Consider the following 15,632-nt stretch of genomic DNA (forward strand, 5'->3'; position numbering starts at 1 on the left):
GCATCTGTGTTCCAGCTGCCAATCCAGCAATTTAGCGTTCAATCCCTCTGGAAAACAAACAAAACCAAACAACCTTTTCTGTCTCCCTCAGAACACCACACAGCAAAACCAAAACCAATAATTCCCCTGGCACAGCTGTTATGTGAAAAGCTGTTGAAATGTGTTCACAGAAAGTGTTCACAGCTCTGAACATTTTCTGGTTTTGTGCAATATGATTTTTCTCTTTCCAGGTGATGTGGCTGTCTGACTGAAGGCAGAAAGCCCAGCAGAATTGAAAATCACAGAACTAAGTACTTGCTTCAGATCCCATCTGGGATGGTTTCACAAGCACAAAACCTGAAGAAAAGCTTAAAGAATCAAGGTAAGGAAACAGTTATCCTAAACTGAAAAACAGGGTTTGTTTTTTTTTTTTTTAGTTGAAGGTACTCTATACAAATCAGAATGCAATAGCTGTTGCTTATGACAGAATGGAACAAACTGAACCTGAGATTAGAAAAGGAAAATTAGGAAATTAAAGAAACTTTGAAACTTTCTTTCACACAAAAAAGAACACACAGTGCATTTCAGGAGTGTCCAAACTTATGAACAAACAACAGCATGTAACAATTAGTATTGTGACTGCTTGTGACACTGCTGTTCTCTGAATTAATTTGAACCTCTTCAAACAATTTTAGCTGATCACTTCAGACTTCTAATATATAAACCAGATTACATAGGAGATAAAATGCAGTTTTATAGTATAATAAATGACCTAAAAGAAAGACAGAAACTTGAAAGCAAATGGTTAATTAATTTGTTAGCAAATAGGACTAAATATGATGAAAGATGTTTCCCAGCCTTGGCATCCAGCACGGAGCCTCACTGGTGCGTGGATAAGCAGAGGAAAGCCTTGTACACAGACCTTGCTATCTCCCCAGTAAAGTCGCATTTGCAGCTGAAGGACATTGATAGAGATTCTCAAAATAGTGTGCTGGGGAAAAGGGGGGTGAGTTAGACTGAAAACACAGCACAAGCTTTGAGAACAAAAGGTCCTCTCACAGATTTACACTTTCCAAACACCATTGATGTATGTGAAAGAAAACACAGACGATAAATTCTCATTCTCAGCACACAATTCAAGACATCATTTTAATTATTGCTATCACTTCTGCTGTCTGTTGGACTCCCCCAACTTATGAGGAACACTTCCCATGTTTTCAGCAGCACTTTTTGTGTACCCAATGTGCAGGTGCAGCAAATACCTTGGCAAGGGGCAAAGCGATTATCACTTAAGAAAACAGTAACACTGTATAGTTCATTCTTCTTCAAGGTCTTGAGCAAAGCATAAATTCTCATGAAAGCGAAGTCGTTGCACTTCAGGCACCAGACAGCAAACCAGGTAAGTCCCATTGCTGCTCGTAGTGCTGATCTTACCACATTTTGTAATTTATAGACTTTTCTTTCTTTCTTTTCTGCATTTGTTCAGTAATTCAAATAAGTATTTTCTCAGGTCTTAAATATAAAAGCATCAAATTTTGTACCATAGTGCAATATACTGAAAAGAGGATATTGTTATTAACTTGTAATTAATTTTCAGGCCAAGTCTGCAGAGCTGCACTTCATTATTTCTGAGAACTCTGCACTTTCTTGTACGTATTTCAAAAATATGCACTGATGAATTTTTAACATACTAAATACTGTTGAATCCTATGCATTAATGTTGGTTATCTCATATTTCAACCTCTCTTTTAGCCTTATGGTTCGGAAGAAATGGTTACTGTGTAAAGAATAGAAACTATTTTTATTCTCCCTAACATACACTTTTGTGTTCCAGATTTATCCTTGCCGCAAATGGAGTGGCTTATGATCTGGCTCGTTGTTCCTTTTTCCTATGCATATACTTCTTTGAGAATTTCTTCTAAAGAGGTGTAGGGCATGGGAAAATGGGGCAGCTGAGGTACTTCACCACTCATCCTGGGCAGCTTCGGGAAGGCAGCAGCAGAAATGTTCAGAGAAAATAGATGGGCCAGGAAATGAAAGGTAAATTTATGAAACCCCCAATTAATCATCAAAACTTGTGTAAAAATATACTGCCACTATTTATTCTGATCTAACATCTAAATCTTGGTTTCCTCTTAAAACCTGATTTATTACAAGAGTAATATTTTAAGCATTTCTCCAACTACATTATTTAATATGTCACTAGGTCTAATGTAAAGCACATGCCTTGCTAAGAAGCTACCCCTGCAGTCCTTATTCCCATAATTCCAACAGAAAATAATGAAAATATAGTCACACAAACTGCCAAAAATGCCACTCTTTGTCCCTGTCTCACAGGTGCCAGGAGCAGCCATCACTAAATCCAGGTAATGCTGACTCACATGTGTAAAGCCCAGTCATGCAAATGCTGCCTAAGTGGGTTGTCAGTAATATACCAATTATTCTTGGGATTTTATCCTTTAAGGTTCTAAGTACCTTTTACATGATGCATGCATGTGTGGAATTGTGAAGTCTTCTATTGTAAAACTCAGTTAATAGTAAATAAAAATTAAAAACATAATAATTTTTTTTCTTTCGCCCACAGGTGTCTTGGAGGTGGAAGTAGAAGCTCTCTTTGCTCATTTCATTTAGTAGAAAAATAAAATTTTTATGTTTCTGTCCAATTACTTTCATTTACTCTAAATAGCAATGTGTCACAGCAATTCTGGGGGGAAAATTCTGCTGTTATGAAACAATGTAAATGTACATAATGCATGTCAAATAAATATCTAATGTTTCTGTCACAGATCAAAAGTTTTTGTTACTCTGCATCACTGTGAGTCCAGAAAGAGCAAAAAACATTACAAGTCGTTTTAGCTGGTGGTTATTGTTATGCTACACTATTTAATATTGAATGAGTATTTTAGAAGCTGCTTTTCATTTATCTCTAATATAATAGTGTCAAAGGACTATCCTACTTATATATCACTGTTTTATTAAATTAAAAAGCAATTATAAACTTACATCCACAACTACATCTTTATTCACCGGTTTCATATCAAAGCTTGTGGTAAAGAGAGCTTGTAAGGGGTTTTTGAATATTAAAAAAATTAAATCTATTAATAGTCATTAAAGTCAAAAGGAACCATCAGAATTACTGCACAAGTGGTGAATAAAGATACACAGCAGCATACATGTGAATTTTATTTTTTTTTAAAGATACCAATAGGTCAGCTTCATTACTCCATGCGAACAAGAGAGGTGCAGTTCTATAAGAAAAACTGAGCAGATTAAACAGCTCACTGATGCTGAAAAGGAGCAGTCTGCCATACCTTTCTCCTCCTCCTGATCACCTTGGACCAATTTAGGCTAATTTTCTGAGCCTAAATTAATTCTTACCAAAGACAGAAAGAGGAAAAAGAAAAATTCTTGGCTTTGGGGCTAAACAAAAAGCAAACCAGAACCAATGAACAGGAAAAAAAATCCACCAAAACAACTTTGTATATTAGTCTTTGCTAACTTCATGTTTTTTTTTTTTTTTTCACTAAAGAACCGCAATTTAATGATAATTTACACACGTGAGCATAGAGAGCGAAAGGAAAACATAAAGAGCCTGACTCAACATCTGGCTTCAAATACCTCCATTTGGGGCTAACCCAGGGGTTCCTTGCTCTAGTAAAAAAATGCTCCATCAGTTTAATTAAAGAGCTCTAATTCTTCCATCTCCCCGTACTTGCACCAGACAGATTTCGCCCAGCCCCGAGAGGCCGCTGCGGTTCGGCATCGCCCGATCCCTTCCCCCGGCGCTCCCCCTGCTGCCTCCGCCCGGGCAGCGGGCACGGAGCGAGAACCCGGGACACGGCCACTGCACAAGCAGAGATGTAGGAACAGAAGGACTGGCTGTTTATGGAGTGTATTGGAAGACACGATTTTTCGCTAGGATGCAAGAATTTGGGGGCTTTAGGGTTTTTTTTTTTCCCAAACCCTTCCCTTTCTGCAAGCTATTTGTTTTAATAGTACAATCCCCTTCAGAACCTGGGCTTACAATGCTTGTTCCTGTCAGCAAAATGTAGCTTTTACCATTATTGATAGTCAGCTTTGATATGCATCCACACTGTGGATTTATTTCTTTTTTAAAGTAATCTTTGTAACTATTATGCAAACTACCGTGGTCTTAAAAGTAAAAACATACTGTGATTATTAAAATTTAAATCCAGTTTGTAAAACATGCCTTACAATGTGGACTTAATTTTCAGTCCAATAAATGATTACTTTTTTTTCCCCATACTCCTTCTCTATTCTGCAGGACCAAAGCCTCACAGCTATAGGTAAGAGAAGCAAGTGAAGAAAGGAGAAAAGGGGAAAAAAAATACAATTAAGAAAGCCTAATGACACAGCAAACAGAGGCAGATTTTCCATGAGATGGGTCAAGGTTTTTAACAAAATTTCCCTGCCTTTTTTTTTTTATGCTGTATAATATGTCGAGGGGGCTAAATTAAGATTAAGCAGTATTTGAATGTTAATTCTAAAAAATAAGTATTGTTTTACATTAAAGGGAGCTTCCCGGCAGGCGGCACTGCCCGAGCGGTGACCGAGCCCGGCCCGGCGCCTCCGGGCGGCCAGAGAGGGACACCCGGCCGGGGCAGCACCGGAGCCACGCTGGAGCACTGGGCAAACTGCTAGAAAAGGTGGCAAAAAGGAGGCCCTGAAAGTAGAAGTTGTATTCAAAAACCAGTGTTTATTTACTAGTGAGTTACATCTGCATCTGCACATCAATCCAGTTCTGACCTTGTTCTACCTTAGTCTCTCCATCCGGAGAAAGAGGAATTATACTGACCCGCTGACGGTAGAGACACCTGGATTTACTTATACAAAGCAACAATCTACTCACTACTGAATGAATCATCCTGCTTCTTCCTCTTCTTCCTCCTGTTTCAAGCATTGCTTTGTGCAAGTTAAAGAGCTCATCCAGCTTTTCAGTGAGCGGGTATACCTCCAAATTGTAAAAAATCCCCAACATTTTCTTTTCTTTTTTTCTTCCTCCTCATTTTCTGCTGGCTTAGAAACCCAAATGGACTCCCTGATAGATCAGAGGGCCACCTAAACTCAGAGCATATGGGGAAAAGCATGGCCAGAAAGACAGAAGGAGGAGTGACTCAATTCCTCCCAACAGCAGAGCTGGTAGTTCTACTTAAACATGTCTCATTTAGATCGGCATGTCCTTGTATGAGATAGAAATTAATGTAGTCTGTAATTCTGATGAATGTCCTTAATATTTATTAAAATAACTGAATATCCTGTTTCCAGAGGTTTTTCATTGCTAGCATACTGACAAATCCTACTACATCTTCTATGCAGTAATATTTTCTGTGCTCAAACCAACAACAGAAGATTAATTGTTGCTTTGCAGGAAATTATCTTGACAATTGATGCAATGATTAAAACCATTAACAACTATGAGACACATCATAAAGTTATTTCAAGAAGGCATTAAATAGACAACAGAAAGCACAGCTGTAGGTGTCACCAGACGCCCTCACTGAGGGCTCTGTCAAAAAAAAAAAAAAAGTCATTAAATCACAGCAGTAAAATGTGGATCAGTGGCACTCCACTACTCTTACTTACAGCTTACTATTCCTAGTCAAAGTTTGAGTCATCATGGATTTTGTAGCTCACATGTTCATAAAAAGTACTGATAATCAATGGAAAATGGGATAAATGTTTCAACACAGGTTCTGACGAATGTTAATTGCTAACCAGAAACACACGGACAATTACCTTTTGACTGGTAATTGCTCTCAGGTGATGGTCGCTTATGACATCCAATCACTCCATCAAAGTCCTTTTAATGGAGCTTTGCCTCAAGCCATGATCTGTATCTTATGTACATCATCACAATAATACTCCACGGCATGAACATTAGCATACTTTAAAAATAATGTATTTCAAGCATATTTTTGCTGGTGTTTATCACCTTCACAGCCACCGATACTTCTAGTTTTGTTGAGCTTCCTGTTTAGTTCTAACATTGCAGGTCAATGACAATTGGCAAAAATTTCTTGTTAATTAGGATACTGCCTCTCCAAAATCAATCAATCACACAACACAACACCCCAAGTCTCTAAATTTTAAATATCGACCAAAGGAAACATAATTGAAATATCTCAGAGGGGAAAATAATCACACTAAGAAGATCAAAACCCATTAAAAACAAAATAAAATGCATATTGATTTTCTAACATAATAGAACACTATACATCTTCTTAGCGTAGTCACATGCCAGCACAGGACAGTTTAGTCATTATATCATCTACTTCTGTTTACAATAAAAGAGACAGTGTCTAAAATAGCCACCAGAGTCACTTTCATTGTATGCCTGTACATGGTTTTCTGCATGAAAAAAGTAGGAAGGAAGCCTCACAATCTAAACCATAGTCTGAAGGACTGCTCTCCTTAGAGGTAAATAAAACATTGTATTAGCTTCCTGCGTCTTTTGAAATTCGGGCTTTTCTCCTGAAATTGTGCAATCGATTATTACAATACAGGCAGATAATAACATGATCGATGATTGCAGGATAACAAACCAAAATACCTACAAATCGACAGGTTTCATTAACACTAAAATACAAATTTAAAAACTGCCATCATAATGGCAAAAACTTCATTGTTTCAAGACATTTGCTCATCTATTAAAATAAGCACAACAATAACCAACAACTAGAAACATTAATATAACAAAGGAACTGTATCTTGCTAATTCTTCTGGTTAGATGTTACCTGTTACACTAAAATTACAATTATTCACTTCAGAAACTGCCTAGTACTTACTCATTTTTCCAGACCAAGCTTTACTTTCTCCAGGATTAATTTGCAGGGTTATAGGACTAGGAAACAGGCTAACTAAAAAATAATGGTCCATTAATTGGAATGGTCCTTTTCAGACAAATAATCCTGAACACTGAATAATTTCCCAGTAATTTTTACTGTAACCTTATGGAAACTAAGAGGGGGGTGGGACGGTGGTGCTGGTGAATTTGGATTGGTTTTTACTAAAAAGAAAAGCTGTAACTTTCAACTTGCATCTTAATTGCTTTTAAGAGCTGCAAATTGCTGTGGGCATAATCAGAAACGCATGAAGACAATGCAACCATCGTCTCTGTTAGCTTAGCCAGAAGAGCTTCTCTTTAAAACATAAGTGTCAGGTCAGCCAAGTCATTGCTTTACCTGTAAGCGTAGGTAGTCACCTACTGAAAGTGTCATGTTTATTTAAAAAACAAAAAAATAACCCAAAAACCCAAACCAAACCAAACAAGACTGCTCAGGTAGATATTCAAGAGGTGGTGTTTTTTTTTTTTCCCTTTTTACTACAAGAAGAATAAAATACTTTATAAAAGCAAATGAATGTATATATGAAGAATATTCAAATCAGAGTGTAAAAATTGCTTACGTTTCATGCTTCAGCATAGTTAACAAAATTAACACTGCATTTTATGTGAGGAAATAATAATCCTGCCTAAGAAACATAGAAAACCTAAGAAGAGAGAGAGCTGCGAGTGTGGCTTTATCTTACTTATGCCATCTCACTATAAATACATCACCCTTCGTAAAATGTGACATGAATTTCTTTGAAGTTTAAGAATTAGCACGTTGTATCAAACATGTTCCGCTCCGCGTGGAAGCTGCTTCATTATCTCTGACTGTATAAACTCAAGCAGCGGTGACTGTTTACTGAAACAACCTGTAAATGTGTTAGCCCGTGTTTGCAGAGGATAAGGACTGTGCCATCCCAGGCCCACTTCAGACCGTAAAAGTGGTTCTTTTCTCACCCTTATCTGAATCATCCTTGAACAGACTGCCTCTGAACAGAGTTTACACTCCTCTTCTTTGATCTACTTCATAAGAACATCAGAACTGTTTACTTTGAAATGCACACATTTCTTTCTTGGGATGCAGGGAAAGGAGATGGCGTTTTAAGACATGAACAGATAAATTCAAGCGAACCAGTAATTTTCTCAGTGTTTCCTGTCCAATGTCCTGACACATAACTGCTCGTTGCTTAATTTTATTCTTAAATAAACTCATAAGCATGAACTCAAATTATTCCAAACTTCCCACCCTGTTTTCTGAAAATGACCTAACAAATTGCTACGCAAATGCCGCTGTCCTCTCGTTCCAACCATTCTCTCCCTGAAGAATTCTTAAAATCTCTGATACTACATAAACCGAAGTCAACAAGTGTACCTAAGATTTCAGAGGAAGATGAGAATCCTGACTGCAGCACTCTGCCTCATGGACAGCACCAAAAAATGGTTAACCCTGCACTTTCCAAGTAACTCCAAGCTGAAACAACCTCTACCCACCCAGACTTAGTACAGAGCACTGAGTTGCTCACAGGCATATCGATAAGATACTGTATCAGAGTTTCTTCAAGATTTCTTCAAGTTTGCTATCTGACGAGGACTACTTACTTGTCCCTACCTCACGTCCCTACTTCCTTTGCTGATGATAGGCAAGAGGATTCTTTCAAGCCTTGCATCAAACAGGCAAGAGGGTGGCAAAACTTGGCTATAAGACCCATAAAAGAGGCTTCTCCCTGTCCTTCTTCCTTATCAGTCCCTTCTGAGTCCTCGTCCTTCATAGCAGAAGATAAAGATTGGCAATCACGGAGGCCGAGGGCAGCTCGGGCAGCGTGAAGAAGCCCAGGCCAATTCCCAGCACCTACGTGGTGAGACGGCTCCGCGCTGAACTTGGCGCCAGGTCCGGCAGCCTTGAGTTCTGCAAACTACTGCGCTCGGAGATTAGGCGGATGTAACAATCACCTGAAAGGGGAGATTAAAGCGCCTCTCAATGAGGTCCTTTGTCCCCGGCCTCATTTGATGCTTTGGGCCTTTTCAAACCCCGCCGGGGACGGCGCTTTAAATGTTTGCCCCGGCGTCCGGGGCGGCTCCAGTGAGGGCCGGCGGGGCTGGGGACATGGAGAAGGGGCCCTTCTCGGTGGAGTGGCTGGCTCAGAGCAGCCGCGGCGGAGCTCGGGAGCTGCCCGGTGAGTCCCGGCCGTGCCCCCCGGGTCCCCCCGAGCAGAGGCGGGCGGGGCGCGGCCGCCACGGTGTCACCGCCGCCCGCGGGGCCCGGGGCCCGCCGAGGGAAGGGTCCCCCGTTCATTCGCCCCCATCTGTCCCCGCAGACTCGCCCCGGGAGCGGGAGGCCGCGGAGCGCCCCGGGCACGGAGCGGTGCCGGCGGGCGCGGCGCCCGGGCGGCCCCGCACTAAGTTCTCGGCCGCGCAGCTGCAGGAGCTGGAGCGCAGCTTCCGCGAGCAGCGCTACATCGGCGCCGGCGAGAAGCGGCGCTTGGCCGCCGTGCTGAACCTCTCCCAGAGCCAGGTGAGCGCCGCCTCGCCCTCCGCCCCAGCGGGACACGGCCCGGGGGTGGGAGGCACCTCACGGTCACCGGGGCACGGGGCAGTGACAGCCACAGTGACAGCTCCTGCAGGGGCGGCGGCCCGGGCCGCCCTCAGCCTGGCCCCGCTGGCAGCAAACGGGGCGTGAGCAAACCGAGAGCCCGGCCTTGCCCGGCTCAGCTCCGAGCGCTCCAGGGACAAGGGGCAAATGGAAAATGGTCAATGCAAATTCTAAAGTTGAAACTTCGCTGGGGGTAAAAGTACTTTTGTGATGTCCTGAACCTCAGTTTTCAGGCTAATTCTTTCTTATGGTTGTGTATCTACTTGACAGGGGCATTGCAGGATTTTTTAACAGAACCATCCCAACCCAGCCCTTTTATCCCCACTGCACAAGTCTTGTGTTACAGCCCTGGCCCATGTCTGAGTATTGGCTTGCTGTGCAACATGGACTGTTCACGGTTCAATTCCTCATCATGGCAAGACAATTACTGTGCATTAAATATAGCCCTACACCTTTATTGTTAATGCATACTGTTACTTTGGCAATAAGTCTGCCTTCAGGGTGTATTACTATATGGAAAAGGGATGAGGGGGTTGGTTCCTGACTCTTTTTTCCTATTTTCAGATAAAAACCTGGTTTCAGAATCGTCGTATGAAGTTCAAACGCCAGACTCAAGATGCCAGGATAGAAGCTCTTTTCTCTGGCTTGCTTTTGCCCTGTCACTGTTACCCAGACATGGCTACATCCAGCTATCCTCATGGGATGGACGTCAATGTCTCTGCTACCTCTGCTGTTTCTCTTCACCCAGCTGTGCCAAACCCTGCCTTGTTGTTACCTTCTGTTCCAGCTCAGTCTCTTCAGCCAGTTTTGCCAAGTCCAGCTTTACTATTGCCTCCCGGACCAGGATTATCTTGTTACTCTTCTGTGCTTCCAGCAGTGACTCTAACCACAGAACATAAGACTGATGTTCCAACGAGATCTTCCTTCCTGTTAAAAATGTAAAAGATTATATGTAAACTCAAAAAAGTGCCAAATATCTCTAAGAGTAATTATTTATTTTGTTATATTAAATAAAGATTCTTTGAATTATTTTCTTTACATAAAAAGTTTGATTAGAGGAGAAAATAATTTGCCCATATTAGAGAAGTTATACTGAGAGTGGAAGTGGAGGACATGAAATCTCTTTATACCCACAGTTATCACCATGCTGTATAGAAACTTCTGTATAAATTTTCCTAAGTTTTCAGAAAATAACCTATGTGGGGATATCCACTAAAAAAGTGGGTACTGTATAACTGAAATTTATGTAGTAACTGTGTCATTTAATAGGCAATGGTGTTAAAAACTCTGTCCATTCTACCTGAGTGGGGTTTTTTACGGAAACGTTTGTGAGCTACAGCCAAGTGCATTTAAATTAAAATGTTACCAAAGGTAAAAACGCTATCAACAAAACCGAACAAGTTGCCCAGTATTCTCTTTTATGTGTCAATTCTGCACCATTCTTCAAGTGGCCTCTCCTGTTTTTTGATGGACATGTTGCATTTGTGCACTAGAAGAGAGATAAAGGTAAGAAATTAACAGGCAAGCATGTATGTTGATGTCAATGTCAAACATACTTGCTATTTAAATCCGCTTATGAAAACGAATTGTTCCCCAATTCAGGCCTCTTGGGACACTCATAAATAAAAAATTTCACTTTTTACTTCCAAAAGTTGCTGCTGCAACTTGATAGCCTCCCTATATTTTAAACCACAGAATTAGTTTAGGCTTGATCTTAGGAACACTTGGGCTGTTCCTAAAAGTCACAAAGCAAGTTTTATGGAAAGTGGCAAAGCCAAGCCTTTAGAAAATGGGAAACCAGAGACCTTACATCAGGAAGAAGCAGCTGCAGCAGATGTGACATCTCCTTCCCCATTCCAGACCAATCTAACTTGCTTGCGAGGTGATGGTTAGACTACTCTACAGCTGTAAAGAAAGAAAAAAATTAAAACAAAATAAAAACCCACCACCACCAAGGAAAAAAACCCGAACCCTCCTTTCCTCTGCTCACACGGCAAAAAAGGGGCTGCAACAGCTTTGTGCCATGCATTCCCTCTCCGTTCTTCTCCCTCCCCACCAGCACCTCCCTCCGTCGCGTTTGGTAGACAAAAGGGAGGAGGGGAAGCTGGGAGACACGCGAAGGAATTTCCCCCACCACATCCCTTCTCTGTGCCCCACAGGGCAGCACCGATCTGTGACACAGCCAGGCACCTGAAGGAGCGACCCGTGCATTTCTAGGTCACTTTGAACACAGAAAATTCCCTTTACCTATTCCAAGTATTTTTTCACAAGTGAGAAGCCCCTAGGCTATTACATCGAAACTCTTGATGACTCACTGCATTAGAGGGCAGGAGGGTGGAAATTTGGGCTACAACGCAACAACCAACTAATGAATTTAAAAAGCATTACAGGTGATTTAACAAAACTTCATTAAAATCTAGACTAAGAAAAAAATGTTAAGTAAGCGCTTTTAGGAGTTAACACTCTCAGGATGAACTAAAAAAAACCCAACACATTTCGGGATTACTAAAACAAAACTTTGTATGTGTAAAGAGAATAGATCAAATTGCTAAAAAAGTGCAAATTGCCAAGCACGCAATTATAATTGTTTTCTAGTGGCGAGACAAAAGGTCAAATTTTCAGGTTACAATCCCAATCAGATGATATGGCTTTTAACCAGACACAAATACACCCACAATTTTTTTACCTAGCGTTTGCTTTGTCAATTGTAAAACTTTAAAATTCCATAATGAAGGCCTGATCTGTTAATTCCTGTTTTAAGACATGCTGACTTAATATTATTACCTCTGCTGCATTCCCATGGAAGATGGGACTGGACTTGTAATATTTGATTTACATCCAGAAGAGAAACTCACCGACAGCTTATCCTTCCTCTGGAGGATGTACTTAGCCCAAAGCACAGTGCAGGGCAACAGGGTGCAGTTGCCTCTGTCCAGGCTACCAAACATTCAATAGACAGACAATCTCGGTGGACAGTAGGAAAGTCAGACAAAATGTATTTAACCATTGAAACCATTACCTTTACAAAGGAGGACAAGTGACCACCGCAGTTTGCATTGCACAAGTGCAATCTTTTATAGAGCTGGCACATATAACCCTGTTCATCTTTTATTTACATATACACACATTTATGAAAAACTGGGGGGAGCAATGATACATAACATAACATTTTAAACTAGATTAATATTCTAATATTAATTATCAAATATAAAATTATTGATGTTCACATTTAACTTAAAAGTAATAAAGACACTCTTCCAAATCAGGCAAGAGATTTCTGAGCATGAAACACCTTACAGTATAAACCACTGCTTTATCACTATAACGCATATACTGGGTGGCATTGCCTGTCCATCTTGTTCTGAATAACCGGATGGAAAGAAGGATGAGGAAGAAGGTGTTGGTGGTAGTAGGGCAGTTCATTTGCCATAAAGTGGTAGGTGCTTTGCGATGCGTCATATCTGGGAAAGGAGAAGCTGAACTGCACAGCAGGCATCGGGGTAAAAGGCAAGAGTCTCTGGTGCTGGGCAGCAAAGGGGTAGTGGAGACCATCCTGAAACATAGCTGGCGAGGTCCCCGGGGCGTAGCTGTGGAATGGAACAGGGGGCACGAGGCTGTGCTGGTGGTCCTGTATCTGTCTCTTCAGTTTCATCCTCCGGTTCTGAAACCAGGTCTTAATCTAAGCAACAAAAAGAAGGAGGGGGTGCAGGAGAAAAATCAGGGACTTTGCCTAAGGAAAATGAGCAAATTATGAGCAACTGTATCTCGGCTGCCTTTGGCATTTTCCTTCAGATGGAATTGACACAGCGGGGCTGATGCTTTTACCCTGCTTGGCAGAAGGCAGATGTAGAGGAAGGAGTGGCTGCGTTCAGGGAATTTACAATAATCAATTAGTCTTTAAGACCAGTTTTGAGCTCTACATAGTCTACACGCAGATCGCTGTATATCCAGGACAGTTTATCTCATTAAGAAATAAAAAAAACTTGATGGTTTCCCGATAGAAAGTGCCGCGAATTTCCCTGAGTGCTAACTCGTTAATCCCCGAGGGATCCCACAGCCCTTACTAAACTGAAGAGTCTATTAATCGCAGGAAAGACAGGTGTGGAACCGCCGACCCTGCCTGCTCCCGCCGAACGGGGCCGGGAAGGATCCGCTTCCCGCGGGACTAACCTGGATCTCCGAGAGCTGCAAGGCAGCCGCCAGCTTCCTGCGCTCCGTGGCGCCCAGGTACTTCTGTCTCTGGAAGGTTTTCTCCAGGCGGCAGACCTGCTCCGAGGTGAAGGCGGTGCGCGCCCGCCGCTGCCGCCCGCGGGTCCCGCCCGCCGCCGCGGCCCCGGCGCGCTCCGCGCTCTCGCTCTCGTAGCCCGAGGACTCGTCGGCGCTGAGCCAGCCGCCGTCGGGGGCTGCACGGAGGAGGAGGAGCGGCGGTGAGGCCCCTGCACGGCTGGGGCAGTGCCTCCGCCGCCCCTCAGCCCTGCCCGGCCATTGCACCGGCGTGTCCCCGGCCCGCTCCCCTCCTCTGTCCGCCCCCCTCACCCACCTGTCCCCCCTCACCCACCTGTCTCCGACGGGCAGCGGTCGCTGATATCCCGGGGATCCTCTCGGCTCGGTTCCGCCGCGCAGGGCTCGCTGTCGGCGGGCTGGCCCGGCTCGGGGCTGCTCCGTCGGGGCTTGGCTCTGACCAGCACGGTGGGGCTGCCCAGGGAGCTGGGGGCGCGGGGAGGGGGCGCACAGCAGATGTGGGGCCTGGCCCCATTGGGCTTGGTCTCTGCCGAAGGGATCTGGGTCTGATTCATGGTGGAGAGGGGCTGGACGGCCCGCGGCCGCGACCCGCTCTTATATGGGCTCTCCGTGCCGGGAGGGGTCGTTTGTAAGTGCGAACGCACATCAAAGTGGGAATCGAGCAGAGATAACAGCTACCAGCGAGGAGGAAAGTTCACACGTCTGGCAAATGTCTACAGCCCTTGGCTCCAGCGTGTCTGCGGGGCCGGGGAGACCCCCTTGAAGTGCAAAGCTGCCCCTCTCCCCTGGAGGGCAGGGCACGGGCAGCCCCAGCCCGCGAACGGGCGTCTGAAGACAGCGCGGCTGCGGGGGCAGCGCGGCTTTACCGCGGCCTTTTCAGTCGCGGGGTCCCACGCCGCACACCTGCCCGAAATCAGCCCCGAGACCCCACCCACGGGACCGGGGCAGGGATGAGGGATAAGGAACCTCGGGTAGAGCCTGCCAGTCCCGCCGTCCTTTGCCCTCCCTGGGAAAAGCCATGGGGGGCCAGTGTCAAGAAGTCCCTATCCACGGGGATCAACCCTCACTCTCCTGGCCAGAGCCGGGCTGGGGCTGAGCAGAGCCTCGGGCCCTCTCAGCTTGAACTTGGCGCCGTCTGTCTAGCCAGAAAACGCAGCCCATCTCCCCAATCGTTTAGTGATCAAAGCGCTGAGTGAGCAGCGGAGCTCGCACCTCATCAGCTTCATACCCCAATCCGTATGCCGCTTCCCGAGGAGGACGGTGCCCTTGTAATGCAGGGAGGACACCAGGACATCTCCCAGCACAGCTTGGCTGGGGGAAAGGGGCATCTCGGCAGCTCAACCTGTCTCCAGGTTCTTCTTTTGTTCAACTTCACCGGGCTTTTTGTCACGCCAGTAAAAAATACCACACCGGCAGAATCGATACTTGAATAAGTCACATTCTAACCCTCGCTTAAAGGAGAATGGAAGCGAGCGCCAATCCCTCCAACTGGGTAGATGCACTGACAGGACCTCCATTTAAATGACGATTCCAAAATCCTCAGAGCTCCTGCTCGGATGCATCACCGGAAGAAGTGGTCACATAAACCTGGGTCTAACAGCGAATTAGTTTTGTTTCTTTCTAAAACACAGCAATAATCTAGGTTCCCACATACATGGGCAATGTGAGGAGGAACCAGAAGAAGTCAACAAAACCCCAACGGAACCACCTCCCCAGTTTATTACGAAAATAATTTGGAAAACCCCCTTATATTCGTGCTATTAAATTTCATTGTCTCAGGTGTTCCCGTAACTCCGTGGCCGCGGGAATGTGTAGAGGGTTATCGACCCCCCCCGATCCCTCAAAGTCGGTTTATCCCCACACTGGCCCCGGGGGAGGGATAAAGCCCAGGCACCCGAGCAATGCAAACACCTTTCCAAGCCCCCAGAGCCCAAGAGCTGGATGCCTCCTGAAGCTTTGCTTGCAACACCATC

General features: G+C 44.1%; 2 protein-coding genes and 1 long non-coding RNA gene across 3 annotated transcripts; 2 read left to right on the forward strand and 1 right to left on the reverse strand.

Moving 5' to 3' along the window:
• Window positions 1-1,363: 1,363 nt before the first annotated feature.
• On the forward strand, window positions 1,364-2,769 carry LOC120502084. Its single transcript, XR_005627444.1, has 3 exons — window positions 1,364-1,378; window positions 1,577-1,628; window positions 1,814-2,769. It is a non-coding gene; the product is annotated as an uncharacterized LOC120502084 (long non-coding RNA).
• A 6,162-nt stretch (window positions 2,770-8,931) lies between these two features.
• LOC120502036 (homeobox protein vex1-like) lies at window positions 8,932-10,638 on the forward strand. Its single transcript, XM_039709051.1, has 2 exons — window positions 8,932-9,339; window positions 9,982-10,638. The coding sequence occupies exons 1-2, from the start codon at window positions 8,932-8,934 to the stop codon at window positions 10,357-10,359; spliced, it is 786 nt and encodes a 261-aa protein (XP_039564985.1). The 3' UTR covers window positions 10,360-10,638.
• Window positions 10,639-12,276: 1,638 nt separating this feature from the next.
• On the reverse strand, window positions 12,277-15,280 carry LOC120502085 (homeobox protein vent1-like). Its single transcript, XM_039709147.1, has 3 exons — window positions 13,976-15,280; window positions 13,588-13,820; window positions 12,277-13,096 (listed from the first exon to the last, which is right to left on the reverse strand). Exons 1-3 carry the CDS (start codon window positions 14,211-14,213, stop codon window positions 12,737-12,739), a joined length of 831 nt encoding a protein of 276 aa, XP_039565081.1. The 5' UTR covers window positions 14,214-15,280; the 3' UTR covers window positions 12,277-12,736.
• Window positions 15,281-15,632: the final 352 nt, after the last annotated feature.

This window comes from Passer montanus, unplaced genomic scaffold, assembly GCF_014805655.1.
Source record: "Passer montanus isolate IOZ18808 unplaced genomic scaffold, ASM1480565v1 scaffold21, whole genome shotgun sequence".
In the NCBI taxonomy this organism is placed as follows: Eukaryota; Metazoa; Chordata; class Aves; order Passeriformes; family Passeridae; genus Passer; species Passer montanus.